This window comes from Strix uralensis, chromosome Z, assembly GCF_047716275.1.
Source record: "Strix uralensis isolate ZFMK-TIS-50842 chromosome Z, bStrUra1, whole genome shotgun sequence".
Lineage (NCBI taxonomy): Eukaryota > Metazoa > Chordata > Aves > Strigiformes > Strigidae > Strix > Strix uralensis.
Window position 1 is genome coordinate 91,436,872 of NC_134012.1, and position 16,646 is coordinate 91,453,517.

The 16,646-nt window shown below is 39.6% G+C and overlaps 1 protein-coding gene across 2 annotated transcripts in view; it reads right to left on the reverse strand.

Annotated features, from left to right (window-relative positions):
* Positions 1-16,646, reverse strand: part of UNC13B (unc-13 homolog B) — a 220,177-nt gene that overhangs the window by 158,737 nt on the left and 44,794 nt on the right. For both annotated transcript variants that reach the window (XM_074856071.1, XM_074856070.1), the window contains exons 6-7: positions 16,529-16,599; positions 12,776-12,833 (exon numbers count right to left, since the gene is read on the reverse strand). In XM_074856071.1, the coding sequence (XP_074712172.1) occupies positions 12,776-12,833; positions 16,529-16,599 (129 nt within the window). The remainder of the gene's footprint in view (positions 1-12,775; positions 12,834-16,528; positions 16,600-16,646) is intronic.

Genomic DNA, 16,646 nt, shown 5'->3' on the forward strand with positions numbered 1-16,646 from the left:
GAACTATATTTTTCATTACCTTGTCAAGCTAATGGAGTTCATTTGGAAACATCATCAACACTGGCCCAAGCCTGCCTATAAGGATGCTAACATGATTTCAAAGAGGACAGCACAGGAAGGATGAAGTAGAGGGAGGGAGCTCCATGAATACAAGTACCTTTTAAAACACCACACACCAACACTCCAGATAAACAGAAGAAATATCCTCTGCACAACCCTCGTAAATCTCTCCCAGACCAACCCCTAAGCACCCCACTTCCTTCCCAAATGCACAAAATCAGGGAATAAAAGAAAGCTATTTAGGACTCTACTCTTTATTTTAGTGGTATACAAAAGTTTAGTTAATTCTCAGTTATCCTATTACAGCTCAGAATAACCCCAAATAAATGAGACATTCAACACTGATAGCGTGAGGAAGTTATCGACACTGTTAATGACCAAAGAACTTATGGTTTGATCAAAGACAGGAGAACAAGGACAAAACATGTCATGGGAGGAGAAACAGGAAAGTCATGGGTGAAAGACTTCTAAAATGCAGAACAGGTCCATGTGTGAAATGAACTGTAACATTAGCTGGACACTGGACTTAAGTTACTTGGCTGCAGTAAGTGTCGTCTCCAAATTCCATTATCTCAAAAATGGAAAAGCATCAGGCAGAATCTCCTCCCTGCTGGCAGCAGTCACAGTGATCCTTCTTTGCATGCTCCCCTCAGTAACACCCTCGCTGCTGGTTTTGACACAGGGAACAGACACCTTCATGTTAAGACTGATGGATTAATCTTTGCAGGTCCCATGGGCAGTAGAAGCCATGCACTGTATCTTGAGCAGAAGCCTTGCCTGCCGAAACCTGTAGGACTTCCATAAAGTGAAGATGCTTTATGCATATTTTCTGGAAAAATAAACAAAAACCTTGCAGCCTTTGCAAAAGTTATCACACCAGTCTTCAGGTGCAGGTATTAGCTCTACAGATCAGAGACAGCTGCGGTATCTGACTTTTATCTTTCCAAGGCTGGTAAGCACTACTTAAAGCAAAGCTCTACCACTTTTGCCATGATACTGTCTCAGCAAGCTTGAATATGCTACAATACCTACAACCCTTCTGTCACATTGGTGTGCACCAGCCATTTCTGCCTTCAGATTTGCTCCTATTTGTAGCATTTGGAATGTCTGTGACCACTTCCAGTGTATCTTTGTATCTTAGAAAAACAATCACTATAGATTCCCTTGTGGCTTTCAGTTACATTGATTTGGGCTTACGTGGGTATGAAGACCAATACAAAAGACATTTAACAAGTGAAAAAACAGAAATCACCTACACAGAAAAAGAATAATAGTCCAATTCTGCCATCGCATCCTCGAATTCCAGTAGAAGGCACAAGCAACTCATTTAAAACATGGTCAAAACAAAGCTAAACAGTGAAAAAAATGAATGGCCATCCGTCCATGCAAATATGAAGATTCAGTGTAAGTAAAAGAAAATACAATGAAACAGATTTTCTATATGCATGAATATTTCCACTTTCCTCATACTGGAGCATGCTGTATCACTATAGGATCAGAAAACTTGCAAGAAATCAAACTGTTACATACTCAGCTGCTCTCCCCATCCGAAATAACTCCAGTTGCCTGCATGTAACACAAATGGCAGCAAAGAACAGGAATTGAAAAAGAAAGCTTAGAAAAACAAACCATGAGAATACTTTTCATGTATTTAAAATGCCTTATAGATTGTAAGCTTACAAATGTAAGATAATATTTTCTTTATAAAGACAACGTTGGATTTATTTTGGGGCTTACTCTTCATTGTCCAGTTTGTTTATAAGACATTCTGAAGATTAAGATCACTGTAAACTCTAGGAATTATTAAGCAATCACGCATTTATTAGCACAAGTAGACAAAACACTTGTCAACACACTACTTAGCAAGAGCAGTTAAACACTGTTAACACATCCTAGACAGAATGTCCCAGAAATCAGAATCCAGTTCATGTCAAAGTTAAACTGCAAGTTGGTAAGACAGGCAAGTTATTACTTATCAATATCCATGTTGTCACCCCAAGGTCATACTCAGTATGATGGCGGCAACAAACTGCATACAACCCTTAAAGCACCTTGGAAGCACGCACACAACTTTTAACTCCAAGAAAAGCTTCAGAACCAGCATTTCTAGAAGATGGCATGTAAAAAATGCTTTAAAAAGTGAAGTTTACAGGAGAGTTGATGCTTAAGTGCAGCAGGCAGTAAACAAATTCTTCATATGCAGGCAGAGAACAAGTGAGAGCTTTCTATTCTGGCTACCAGCCTCATCTCTAGCTACCAGCCAGGCACATATTTCCAGGAGGGAGATAGTTCAGAGGATTCAACAAATCACTCCCCCTGCCCTCATTAACAAGACTCACAGTTAGAATAGGCTAGTTCTTGCTTTTAGCTAAAATTGAAAAAAAAATTCTGCAAAAACAATCTTTGGCCTAAAAAATCACCACCAGACTAGTACTTAAATGAGCAATAACTGGTCCTGGTGAGTAACTTGGCTTCCCAAGGGTTTAGTTCCTACGCACAAGTATTACAGAGGGTCTCTGTTGCCATTTCAATTCAATAGGGGGAAGAAAAGATGGGCAGGAAAAAGAAAAATATGCACAGATGTGGACTACCCAAGGAAAAAAATGTAAATCAGGGTTTAACCTTCTCTCCCCATTCTCGGAAATAATGATGCATCAGAGCTACAACCAGGTTGCTCCTTTCTTCTCAGACATAAAAGGCTGACAAAGCAATGCTGTTCCTCAGATACACCTCTTCAGGGTCCCTGGACTCTAGGCTCTCACACACACATGTAATGCTTTGCACGGGCACAGCCATAGCTGAAGTTTAAGTGGTGGTTCCATTATCGAGTAGAGCTTCAAAGGTAGGTCATTCCCTTCTGACTCCTACAGGAGCAGTTATAGAAAACAAAGTAACATATATATGTCCACTTTGACCATTAAACAAAGCAGCTCTGACGAGTATGTGCATGGAACAAATTCAGTGATATTTTTTACCATGTTGATTTAGAAAGAACCACATATTAAACTGGTACAATGCTGAATACATGCAGTTTCCATGGAGTACAAAAGGGTTATTCCTCTGCTCTCTACAGGAGTAACAATTAACAACTTTCATTGTTTAGAGAACTTAAGTGAGAAAAACTGAAGTCCATAGAGTTGAGCACCAACAGACTACAGTGTGAGACATGACAAATGCTGCTTCTCTGGTCCACAGCAGAAGTGTGACAAGCCACAACTTGGACAATGCATCTGAGCCAGCCATGCTGACGAGTATGGACCCAGATATATCAGAAGTCTGCTAGGATCCACGAGCCAGTATTTACACGACCCTGACCACAGGACTATCATTTCAGGATTGTTTTTTATGACAACAAAAATCCACAGATTGCCTAATGATCAGCTTTGACAGAGGCCTGAGTGTTTTTCAGGGGAAAAGGAGAGGAGAAAGAGGAACACGCAACCAAACTGGCAAAGTAAACAGAAGTAAAACATGTGGCAGAGAGATGAGAAGGGGAAATAACCAGAAGAAAGGGTAGAGAAACAAGAGGCAGGGAGAGCCGGAGCATCAGAGAAGGGCATGGGGAGAAGGCTGAGGAAAAAGAACAAGAAGTTGACAGAACTCTGCACAGAGCTTTCATTTGCTGTAATAAATAGTTCGTGTTAAAGAGAAGACAATTTCCTATTAATTTAAAAGTTAAACAATAGTTTATGTGTATCTCATTCCTGAAAATCTGAAGCCACTAACACACAGGACAGCAACCTCAGCACTTCCTTCCATCAAAAGGTTCCTATCTCAGGTAATCAATATGAGGCAAAAAGAAGCCAACATTCAGGCATCTGCAGCCTGGATTACTATGCAAGATCCAGGAAAACTCGGCACCAGCCCAATATTATTGCACCCAGACTACCTACTAGTTAAATCCATGTCATTATTCACAAACTAATGCACATATAACGTCCAGAAGCAACTGGGGAAGAAGTATCAGAAGATACTACCCAAAACCAGTGTGCAGTATGATGGCCCAACACTACTCACAGTTTCAAACTGCAACAAGGAGAAAAACACCAAGTGCTAAAAACAACCCTTGCACACACAAGGTCTGTCCTTATAGGACAAATATTACCACCTCCCACAGACAACAGTCCTCAAACTGACAGTGATATCCCTGAGCCAGCTACTTACCTGTCTACCTTACTGCTACCAAGTTCAGTATGAAGAGCATGAAAACCCCACAAACTTTCAAAAGCAGATTAGAGACTATTATTTCCATGCCTAAGACAAATAGCAGTCAATGCCAAGCAGGGCAGGGTGGAGAGAAGAGCAGCTGCCTTTAGACACCAGCTCCTTACCCTGCAAGTTTTCTCGCGTTGAGAAGTTGGCTCTTGGCTAACCAGAGCACATTACAACTAGAGACTAACTGGGAAGGCAATGCTGCAGGAGCAAACAGAAAGAGATGCAATAACAGAGAGTAAGGAATTTTCAGCCAGAATCTCAAAACTCTGCTTTTGTTTGTTTTTACTAACACCCACTTCACTTCAGCATCTAACATTTCAGATAAAAGATGAATTTATTAAAGATTCAACACATATGCTGCTTCATTTAAGATTCAGGAGCTAACAGTATATATCTCGGTCCTTCAGCATAATCACAGAAGACCTAGGCTGACAGTCTTGATATTTTGAAGGTTAATGAAAACAGAATTTCTTTTTAGCCTTTTAAAGTTGTTTTTCCACTTCATGAAAATAATATGCATAACCTCAATTTGTTAAGAAAAAATCCCTGCCAGATCACCTTCAGGAACAAATTTAAACCTGTATAAACTTGAATTAAAAACACCAAGAAGTCCACAGAGATAGAAAATGGAAAGTTGTAATTCTAAAAACATACAACAAAAACATACAGTAACACTGGAATAGATGATACAGACAAGTCAGACTAGTTACCCTGTGTGCTCTTAAATACCAACAGTGTGTGTCTCGATTATCACATTATTTTGTATTCATAAGTTTCAGTACTCAAAAAATGAGGTTTCATACAAACCTCCAATTAAGGACTAAGTGATGCCAGGAGCCTGGTGCCTTGGAAGCTACAACATTCTTGTCGTTAACACATTTAAGTTCCCATAGTTAGCTGAACATAACATATGCTCGCTCTGTGTCTCAATTATGCAACTATTCAAAGAGGAACTCCTCCTCCCCACTTCACACTGTCAAGCCTGGATCAGCAGGGACACTGTAGAAAAGCAGAATATTCCAAGTTTTTAATGCAGTCTAATTTGATTGCCTGCATGCCATTTTGTTTCATTTCTGTTTACAAGTCTCTGAGAGTGGCTGGGCTGTACTATCCCCACCAGAACATTATCATTTACTACTGTCCACTGCTTACAGTCATGCTGATAAATTATTTAATCCTGTTACATCCCACGCTGAGCAAAGACAGAGAGCATCTAAAACAGTTTATAAAAGCAAACTGAGCTCAGGAAATTACACTATATTTGGTGCTGGTAAAGTACGGTTTATAGAACACAAACAGAGCTGGGAAGGTCTTGGTCAGTTCTTTCTTCTAGGTTTAATAAATCCCCTTTTCGCCTGGCTGAGACCCTCACAGTGCACATAGATCTCAGATTCCATAAAAATGTACATTCTTCCAGGGAGGGAAGCAAGGGAGGAGGAGGAAAACGAGCTGGAAGGAGTTGACAGAGACAAGGACAGGCACTAAAGTACGATGCTAGAGTACTCTCCTTGCTCACTACTCCCTCTTTTACACCACATTTTACTCTAGTTTGGCATTCAGCTTATGCTGAAATTTTGGAGTATTTTATTTCACTAAATGAAATGACCCTTCTGCCACCTTTACTATGGCTAAACAAAACCAGACAGAGAATTTAAGCAGGGCTTGGATCACCATCAAATCACTGAGTTTCCACTAAGTTATTACAAGCTTGTGCAACTCATTAACTATAGTGAAATGAATCAGTTAGTGTGACACTTAATTTATGTACAATGGAAAAACTGTAACATTTCTATCACTGTATTCACACCTAACACAGCTGTCTCTATCTTAGAAATTTTTGGGCTAATGAGTCAGACTATTCGGCTAAGAGATGTAAATACAAGAACCAAGCAGTTTTATATATTACTCATAAGATACAGTTTTGAACTACAGTTCCTACATGGCCAATATGCATAATAGCATAGAGAAATACAATCTTGTACAGCATCTGAGATTAAAGATTTGATGCCTTTTTTTCTTCTGATTTTCAATCTTGGACTTTCAGTACAAGCCTCACTGCTCAAGGACAGACATTTATGGCTTGTGTATAAAGTTGAACAAGAATTTGTCTATCAGTTTTAAATCTTTAATCTAATTTTTTAAAAGGTTATGTTCCACTGTGGAAACAAATTCAAATTAATTTTCTATTATTGCTATGACATTAAAGGATGACTAATTAAGTTTCAGAGGCCTTAAAAAAATCCCCAGCAGAAAAAAAAAAGCAGTATTCATAAAGAGCACTAAAAACAAATTATGAAACCTAAAGTGATTAACCGAGCATTTACTTTTGATCACTGCTTATAAAGAAACATGTCAGTATTAGCAGTGTTCAGCACTTCAGGAAGAGCTTTAGGTTTGGGGCTTATTTAAAAGTCAAAGCTTTATTTCCTTGTCAACACATTTCAGAATACAGCACCTACTCTAGGAAAACAACAACTAACAAAGTACATTTAGAGGATCAGCAGGAAAGCCACAGATCTGTTCTCCTCTGGAGTTCAGCCGTAAGTCAAGCTCTGTTATTGCATAATCTTCTAATATAGCCAGTATTTTTATTTTTAACTTCCATTTGCTGAGTCCTTTCCCTTAGACATATGCAGTCTTGAAGTAGCAGCTTTATTCTAAAAATGCAGGAAGACATTTTGGAGTAAGACCTTGAATCTGTGTTCCTTCGAGCAGACCTATCATGCCTTCAGCCAGCCCAGGCAGTGAGTACTGCAAAGCCACAAAAAACCAAGTCTTCCAGACGGGATTTATCTGAAACAAAGAGGAACAGGAGCTGCCAGTCACCCAGAAGTAGAGAGGCCAAGGAACTCAGTTTCCCAGCTCGTCAGCAAACTACAACAAAACAGCTCATACAATGGTTTCACTTGTACTGACAAGAGTAGTTTTTCCTCTGCCTAGCTTGATTAAAAAAAAAAAAAAAAAGGTCATTCATGTGTCCTGTTTTGAATTACACTTCCACTGAACATTTTTTGAGTTTTACTCTTACTAGAGCACAGCTTTTCAATGACTGCAGCAGCATCTTTAGTGCCACCTACCCTTGAGAAGGGAAACAATCACTGACCCTCTTCCCTACTCTTCCCAAACTGGCCTGGTCTAAAGATGCCATAGGTAGCTGCTGACCTCTGTTGTTTCTAAATGCAGAAGCAGGCTGTTACCCAGAAAAAAACCAGCAAGAACCTAGAGGTATAGCACAGGTTCTCAATGAGGAGGGCAGCATCACCCCCCTGCAACCGCAGCTGACAATGCTACCTGCCACTGCACTACTACAGGTCATACATCTCTATGAACAATTAAGATGGTCAAGTTGTGGCCTGCTTAAAAGAATTTTGATGCTGCCTAGTGTTGGGAGCCTGGTATAGCAGATCATTTTTTTATATATTGTTAGGAAAGAGGAAAAGAAAAAAAATCTCTTAATAGGATGTCATTTCAGCCCATTTGCAGCCACAAGGTCAGTTCACCCAGTTGAACACTGGCGGATGGCAGCCAGCATTTTCCTTGACTAGAATAAACCACAGGATTCAATAGCAACACAAGATGGCATGCTCAAATGAATGCACATGTAGCCTTGGACGGCGATGACTTCATTCCATGAAAATAGGCTGCAATCCATATCCTGCTAACCAAGTTCTTTAAGCACGAGCTTTACCCAGCCACCTTGGACCCACAGCCTGACCAGATCTGTGCAGCTGGTGCCACCACTTCTGCTGGAACTGTACCACCTGTGCTGTGGAAATCCTAGCAGCAGGGTTTAATAGCCCCAACCCAACGGCACATTAATGGCAGCATAAAGACGCTAGTATTCACAGTCCAGCACTCTAAACAGAAAATCAGTGCAGACGTTACCAGGGCTTGCTGGAGAGTCAGGGGCAGGGAAGGCAGTCATCTGGCTTTTTAGCAGACAAAGCCCCTCATCAGTGCCATGGAAAGCATGTAATCTCAGCATTAGAGTCAGTCTATGAAGAGGAACGTATAAGTCTTTCTGATGCATCAGTGGAATTTGAGCTCCTAAAAAGAGAACTAATGGGCAGCAGGAATGAAACCTCTCAAAGTCAGACTCTGGTACTTTTGAAATAGTAGTGAATGTGTAGACATTAACAGAATTTTGCCTTACACATTTTGCAGAAACAGATTTCTTCAAATATTAGTGGGAAAGAAGGGTGAACACAACAAACCAGTCTGGCATCAAATGACACCTGTTTCTATAATGTGTATAAAATTTTCTGCTATCTTTTAGGTAGTTAAAAGGCCACTTAAACAGGTACAACAAAGCTGTAGGACTTTTTTCCTGCATGCATGTGCACACACACACATTCCAGGTAGCATTTAGGGTTCCTTCTTATTCTCCTGGAGGAGATGTTGTCTTGCTCCTCTCTCTCTGATCTGCTGGCAGACCAAGCAGAGGCTAGATTTGGTTCTTTTTGCTGGTATAACAGTGTATCAGGAAAGTAATTTCTTTCCTTGTTGCACAAATTCACTATGCCTAGCCAAGCAACAAATTTACCTTGTTTTGAAAGAAGAGAAACCCAACAAAATCTGAAATAGAAAGAAAAAAAAACAAACCAACAACAAAAACACAATCCTGGTAGACAGGGATTTTACAGAGCAAAAGACATGCAAGACAGAACTATGGTGTGCTGTTGTCTATCAGGGCCTTACTGTGAAAAGAGCAACACCACAGACTCAAGGAAGTGGAAGGAAAAAAATATATGCAGAGAAGGGAGGATAAAGCATTCTCAGAAAGATTATCAGTCAAAGATAAGAGGACAAACAAAACTGGTTGATTCAGTGGCACTTAGGTTATCTTTTCTGAGAATCATACTGAACAAACCTGCTCTCTTCCAGATTTGTAAACTCTCTGGCAAAAGGTATAGGACAGTATTTACAGTAGCTGATGTTAACTAAGACTGCCAAATCTTTTCTGCAAAGACGCAGAATACCTTTCTCATCCCAGTTTGCATGGTGTCTGCTCCAAGTCAGAGTTGCATTTAAAATACTGACAGAGTGACTCACTTACAGATTATAATGAACTTTTATGTTGCCAGAAATGATTTTGAGCATACAAGGAAAATAAACCTATACCTACCACAATAAATAGCTTAGAGCTTATTGACTCAATGAATGCCAAAGTAATCAAATAACATTTTTTCAATGTTTCATTTAGAGTGAATTTCCAGAAAGTAGAAGCTTGCTTTCTTTTTTAATTTACATTCCATTTCAGCTTGAGGGTAAAAGCCAATATGAGGATGCTGCAGTTATCCAACAACGAAGTATCAGAAAATTAAGAATTACAATTACATTTAATAGAAATGCAAACAAAACCAGATCCACGGGCACTATAGTGCTTTGCTTATTGCCGGGATCACTGAAAGTTAAATCAACTGGAAGCATGTGATCTTTCTGGGGCAGGAGAAATATATAGAGAAGCACAGAAGTTAGGAGGTAAAAATGAAATGGCTAAGTATGATGAAGGAAGAGGCAGGAAGTGCCAAAATCAGCAGGGCTTAGAAGAGACTGCATGTACAAGAACAGACCCACCTGCTTCATTTAAGAATAGGTAGGAAGCCCGAATTGCACATTACCTCAGAAATCATGGGTCAGACACTTCCAAGAACAAAGCAGCATTTGAGACTGTGAAAGTGGGCCTGAAAGCTCCATAATCTCTGAAAAATTTAGAGCACCTAGTCTGGGCTGAGATTTCCCATGTCACCATGCCAAGGTAGCAGCCCACGCATGACCAGAGATGAAAACCCACCCTCACAGATCAGATGTCGGCTTTCAAACACGGCCCAGCTCTCTTCTCTCGCATCCTGCTCCATCCTTCTCCCCTCCTCTGCTCAGGGGAGATAACAGAACAAGTTGAATCCATGCAGGAGATGGGGAAACGAGCATGAGAATATGTGGTCTGGGAAAGGGAACAGACATGCGGAAAATACAGAAGCAGAACAGGGCAGAAGTGTAATCGAATTTTAACATATAAGGACATGTGTTTCCCTATTTAATGAACCTGACCCTACCTGCTGGAGCAGGATTTTCTCCAGCTAGAACAAAGAAGCCAGAAGAGTGTTCTGAGAGTTGCAAGAGGGCTAAGCAGGACACCAGTGGCATGTGCAGTTATACCGTTATTTCTTGAAATGCAGGCTATATGAAGTCTTTTGCTGCACTTTTGCTCAATGGTTAAGATAACCACCTCTTTTTGAGGATTTGGGAAGATATTCTCATGGGGCAAAAACTACTCAAACTGAGGAGGTTTTTTGCTCCTTCTAGATACTTAGTTTGTTATCCAGCTGATTGTGTCCTGCTCCCAGCAGTGATCACATCTCTTCTAGCACATTGTAATGGAAAATTGGATGAGTCTTACAAATGTTCTTGAGGATATTTTTATTATATCTAAAAATATATCAATTATTTACCCACAAGGTAAGTAAGAACACTCTGTACTCAATGTGGTTTAGGCTAGGTAAGGACACCCATCCTGCTCCTATGTAAAAGGGGATTGAGCTCCTGCGTCATATGCAAAGGTCAGGTCAGCTTTCAATAGAGACAGAATCAATGCATCTTCTGGGTTGAATTCTTGAGTTACAAAGGACTGTGCTGCATTCAGGCAAGCTTACAATTCTTATGCACAGACTGATGCAGGCAGAGCTCATTTTTCAAAAGTACTTCTACATTAAATGTCTGTTTCATATTTGTCCATGTAAATAATTATAGATATTCATAGATGTTGGACACTTGAAGGCAGCAGACAAGCAAAAGTACATGCAGTGCCACAAACTTTATTGAATTACTAGAAAATTCTTAAATACATTAACCACGTACTGCTATGAAATATTTAACATCAATTCTAACGAGTGTTTTAATCCCATGAATGAGTAAATTAATTCTTATGTGATATTAATTGTTCAAACCAGGGGCTTTCAATTAATTACCATAAAGGTCACTTTCCAGCAAGATGCAGGCTGTTAACAGGCAACACAAAAAACGGCAGCTACAGTTCTACTCTTTACTATGTCTACTTGTAAGAGCTGAGTTGGTCCTCCAGGGAAGAAATGGGCTACAAGCGCTTGAGAATGTAAAAGCACCATGCTGTGGGAACAGGTGCAGCTACTTTCCCTACACAGAAGCATTCCTCCTAATTTACCCCTATGTCCCAATACTTAGAAGAGTCCCATCAAACCAGCCTCTACTGAACAAAGGTGAAGTCCAGGGCACCAAGCCAGAACATTCATTTCTTGGACACTTTGTATCAAACTGTTTTTCTTTGATCTTCTGACATTAAGGGTTGTGCATACTATGCTAGTATGATTTAGTCGAATATTAGTTTGTCCAACAACATTTCTCACTTGAAGGCTTTACAAATCAATTGTACCCCTTTGACTATTTAAAAACAAACAAACAGAAGAGGTTTTATTCTTTACATACACTCTTTTTTTTTCAAAAGGGAGGACCCACTCAGTGTTACCTAGTGTACCACTGCTGGAATACTTTCATATAGATTTGTACATGTTCCAGCTACACAACACATTCAGATTTCCTAGGAAATTGGTTAATGTCCATGTTTTGTTGAAGACAGTTTTAAGAAAACATAGTAACAGTATACAGATAATTTAATTCTACTCAAAAAAGGTAAACACTAATTAAGATTTCCTAATGTTAACAGTTTTGTACAGATCCTATAGTCAGCCTAATGGATAAGCAGCCTGCCAAGTGTAATATGCACATCTTATAGGATTTGAAATAGAGGATAGAAGATTTGTTTAAATTATGAGACTTCAATTTTATTAATGTTGTTGCCAAAAGCAGATAAGACATTCATAAGTGACATCATTGATCTTTCATCTATTGTACATTAAAAGCAGTGTTTCAGAAATCTAATTTTGCAGACCATCAGATACAGTATGTCCTAGGTTATTTTTCCATCCATGTTTTCAGAAGCATACAAAAATGCAAGACGAGATAAGCAGAAATTAGTAAAAATATTTTTCATCCATCAATACAGCACTGAAAAATAGTATCAAAGAAATTAGGCATCAAGTACACAAACCTCTGGTGCATTTTAAAAGGCTACCAGCAGTACTTGTCTCCATCTATTCTCCTCTTTAAAGTCATAAAAAAATATGCAACACATGATGTTTAAAGAGAACATATTGCATCAATATTATAAGGGTCTTACAATCTAAGTGACTTTGAACACATTTTGTGTTCCTATCGCACATGAGGACACAAACAGGTTAAAGATTCAATGCCTGATTTCACTCTCTAGCATCAGAAACTTTTAGACCAACCTTTTGAGGGGTGAAGTTTTTCATAACTGGTAAAAGTTATCGGCTTCACAGAGATTTAAGTACTTCTAACAAGAAAATATTGCTCAGATGTACCATCATTTGATAACTAACCAGAGAAGGAAATAAAGTACACTGAAAGAAGAAAAAATACTGAGAAGAAATAAAGTCTAACTTACAACACTGGGAGGCAGCACTGGGCAATGGTTTCTTCTGGACTTCCTCCTGAAAGGAATACTAAAGGAGGAAAAAAGGAAAAAAAAAAGCAACACAGACCAATAAGAAAGCAAATGGTAACTTTATGAAACAGCTTTCAGAGTACAACATGCCACACATAAGATAAAACATTCCTGGTAGTATCAAAGCATTAAATATTCTCCTTAATATCCATATTCAAACACAGTCCCAGAAGTCTCCTCTTTTCATGCCAAAACTAGGTCTTAAAAAGTGCACATCTGGTTAAGGTGAAGTCTGCTTTACTACAAGCACAGGCCCTATTCTCAATTGTGAGACCTCAAATTAGACATCTAAAAGATCCCACTCCCCACACCAGAACGTCATTGTGACAGGGAGCTCAGAACTGAGTATAAGCCCGTTTACATTTAGACACTCAAGCACAGCTTCAACAGTTCAAAACTTATGTGGGCTCACAGCAACACTGCAGTAGAGATTGAAGCGGTTAGATAATTAGCGTGCCCGGCAGGGCAGTAACGCAATGTTTGCCCAGTCAACACTCACAAACTCTCCCGTGACCCACTGTGCATTCAAAGTGAAGAATTTTTCATCTCATTTAATACCAAAGCAGAGAACATAGAGATATTTCAATTAGCCAGCTCTGACTTTTTACAAAGCTGTTTGTTACAGCATCAAAGCATTCCCTAGGGGAATGCCAGTGGTTTTATTTTGTTATTCTCTGTCTTGTATTACACAGAGATATGAGAAAATTAGGACAATTGAGTGAAAAAATGAGAACAGTCTTTGCTAGGAAAAAAAGCAAATGGCAAAGAAAATGGCAACCTTAGCAACCTGGTGCTGCAATCTGTGCAAAACATGGCCACCAGCCTGCCTCTCCTTGGATTTGGTAAGGATTAATGACCAGTTCATTACATGGAAGGTGACAACCTGCAGACTTCCCCTGTGGCTATCTTCCAATCTGTGCTATTTAAAATGCACAAGTGATCCTGAAAGGTGGTTAGTCTTATCATCAGCAAACTGCCAACTCACTGAGTTAATCAGGATTGTGCAAACAAGAACTGCTGGATCTCACAGCACTGACTGGTTGACAAAGTGGTGAAAGAAAGTCTGTTGATGAGCAGTTTCAGCAGCACAGAACAGCAATGGGTTCTGAATTACACTCAGAGATCCAAAAATGGTGATAGTTTGTTCTTTTTAAGGCATCAGCCCAACAGCTATCAGCAGTCCCAGAAAGAAAACTGAATATGAAGTGTTTGTAGGAACAGAAACTAGTGTCTTATGACACCATATAAACTCCAAATGAACCTGCTTCTTGAATACCACTGTGCAACTTTAGTTTGTTCATCCATTGTGTCAAACGGAGATAGCTGAACTTGATGCAGAAAAGAAGATAAAGGCACAAAGTTGTCCTGGCTAAATACAACTATGAAGGTGAGGTCTGTAAAGCTGAGTCGTATTGAGTGGATGAATGAGGACCAGTCATTCAATTTCTCCAAATAAACCTGCCTCCAGATGGTTTCACAACACAGGTTTTGTTTGCTCAGAGCAAATATGGTATTTCTTCAGGCAATGCACAATTAAGGTGCTGAATTCCTTTGCCACAACATAACTGACCTGGGTGCATTCAAAAGGCAACAGACATCCACAGAAGAAAAATCCATCGACTGTTGTTAAACACAAAAATACTGGCTCTGGAAGTTCCCGAGCTACAAGTTGAAGCAAATCAGGGGAGTATGCAAGGAAGATATCATCCCCACTCTTGGTCACTGTCAGACATGGGACACGATGAACCTGAGGTCAGGCCCTGCACAGGTGTTCTTACATTTTTTCATTTTCTCACTGGTGACAGGGAACATCATAACAACTTTGAGATCATTAGGTCACAAATACAGAGGCATGATTTTGTTACTAGTATTTGATGAAAGCATGCACTCGGCATGCAGATGGGTGGCACTCCAGGGGGAGTCTCACAAAGCTCAGGATATCTTTCAGCAAGCACTAGAGGGCACCTATGCCTCACTGCAGTACCTGGCACAGACTTCTGCTACAGTCCACAGAAGCAGGGAGGCACCACAGCAGCATCACTGACAGGCCAAATCACAGACTGAGCTTTCCATCAACTCCAAGAGGTTCTCAAGCTTGTAGGAAGGCAGGAGAGGTTGCTCTCAAGTAGTTATGTTTTTATCCACCCAAACATTGGTCTGTCCTCAGTCAAAAAGAAAACCCACCTTATTTTTCTTCATCTGCACAGTAAACTGAATGACTCACATAAGAAGCAGAAAAGAACAGATGAAGGATCCCAGAACAAAAACCTCCTGAAGTCACTGGCAGAACATTTTGCAAGTTATCTTGCTACTGAAAGAGACTTATCAAGAGTTTAAGCAAGCGCCATGTTCCAACTCAATGACGTTGGCATCAACATGTTGTCCCTCAAACCGGATCCATTACTTGGTGTGCAAAAGCCAAGCTTACACACAGAACTGAGATAGCAGTTTATTCCATATTTGTGCAAAGATGGGTGCTAGATGATAATTCCACAAAGCTAGCATGCCACACAGAAGAACTTCAAGGTATTTATACACTTCAAACTACACAAATGCACATTTACTGTAGTGCCCATTGGTTAGTTTCTTAACACTTTGTCCCTCATTGGTCAGTTATATTTAAATTAACCTCACTTGCTATGTAAATTAGCACACATGCTCCTTACAGGCATAGGGGTGCAAGTCTTTATGGTCTTGACTTGAGTAGATGGTCATGATCTCCCCCTGCCACCTTCACCTTTCCCCTAGTTACCACCAATTTTTGCTGACTTCATGCTTCTTGGGCAATCATCCAACCTTTGGTGCCTTCTGGGGCAGGGCGTTCTCCTCTTACTGATCTTTTAGCTTCTCTTCAAAGGTATAGTTATTAGCAAGGCCTGGATCGTTTATGCAAAGTTGGAGTAACTCACTCCCTTATCTCCTGGTTCCTTCTTCTGACTGCAACAATCTTAAATCAGTAACTGACCCTGTCATTGTTCTATTTACAAGTTCAGAATGAGCAGAGTAGAAAACTTCCTAGAGATATCAATGTGTTTTGGGTTTTTTTTTTTAAATGCCAAACTTCTGGTACAGGCATTAATATGTCAAATCTTATATTGCAAACAGTATGAACTATAAAGAAAAGTTTTAATCCTGTAACAGTCTCTCTCTCAAAAAAAAATGTTACTTTTAGTTTATAGCTGTTTAGCCAAGTATACACCAGAAAAAACAGGAAACCAAAGCCATAGCTAGCAGGTATTATAATACAAAATTCAAATAAACTGAGCCATTAACAACTGGATTAAGACAAAGCTAACAGCTCTAGCAGTCCTCAGTTCCAAGAAAGATTCAGTATCTTGCTTTGTCTTCTTCCCACAAACAGCCAGCTGCAAAAATGTCCTTTTTGACTTGATTTCACAAATGAAGAGAACCTACCACAGCTTGTCAAAAGTGGTTTCACTCTCTGAGGTAAAGCATGGTATTACCTCTCCTTTGAGTGTATGCGCATCAACAAAACAGTTCTTACTATTCAAACACTTCCAGCGTGTGGAAACACTAACAGCACAATTAAGACACAGTTCTGTAAACAGTTCGTGGAAGACTTGTAACGATGAACATTTAGTAGTTACCTTAATCACAGGGATCCAATACAAAGAATAAAAGCAAGTTATAAGACTTTCAGGGCTACATTCATCTTTCAATTTAGATACTTACCTCATCATCTCCCAGTGAATTTATTTGTTCTAATTTTCTGGTCCAGTATCTTGCCTCTTCTTCAGGGATATCTACACCAAAAAAAAAGTCACAATATCTCATTAACGAGGCAAATTTG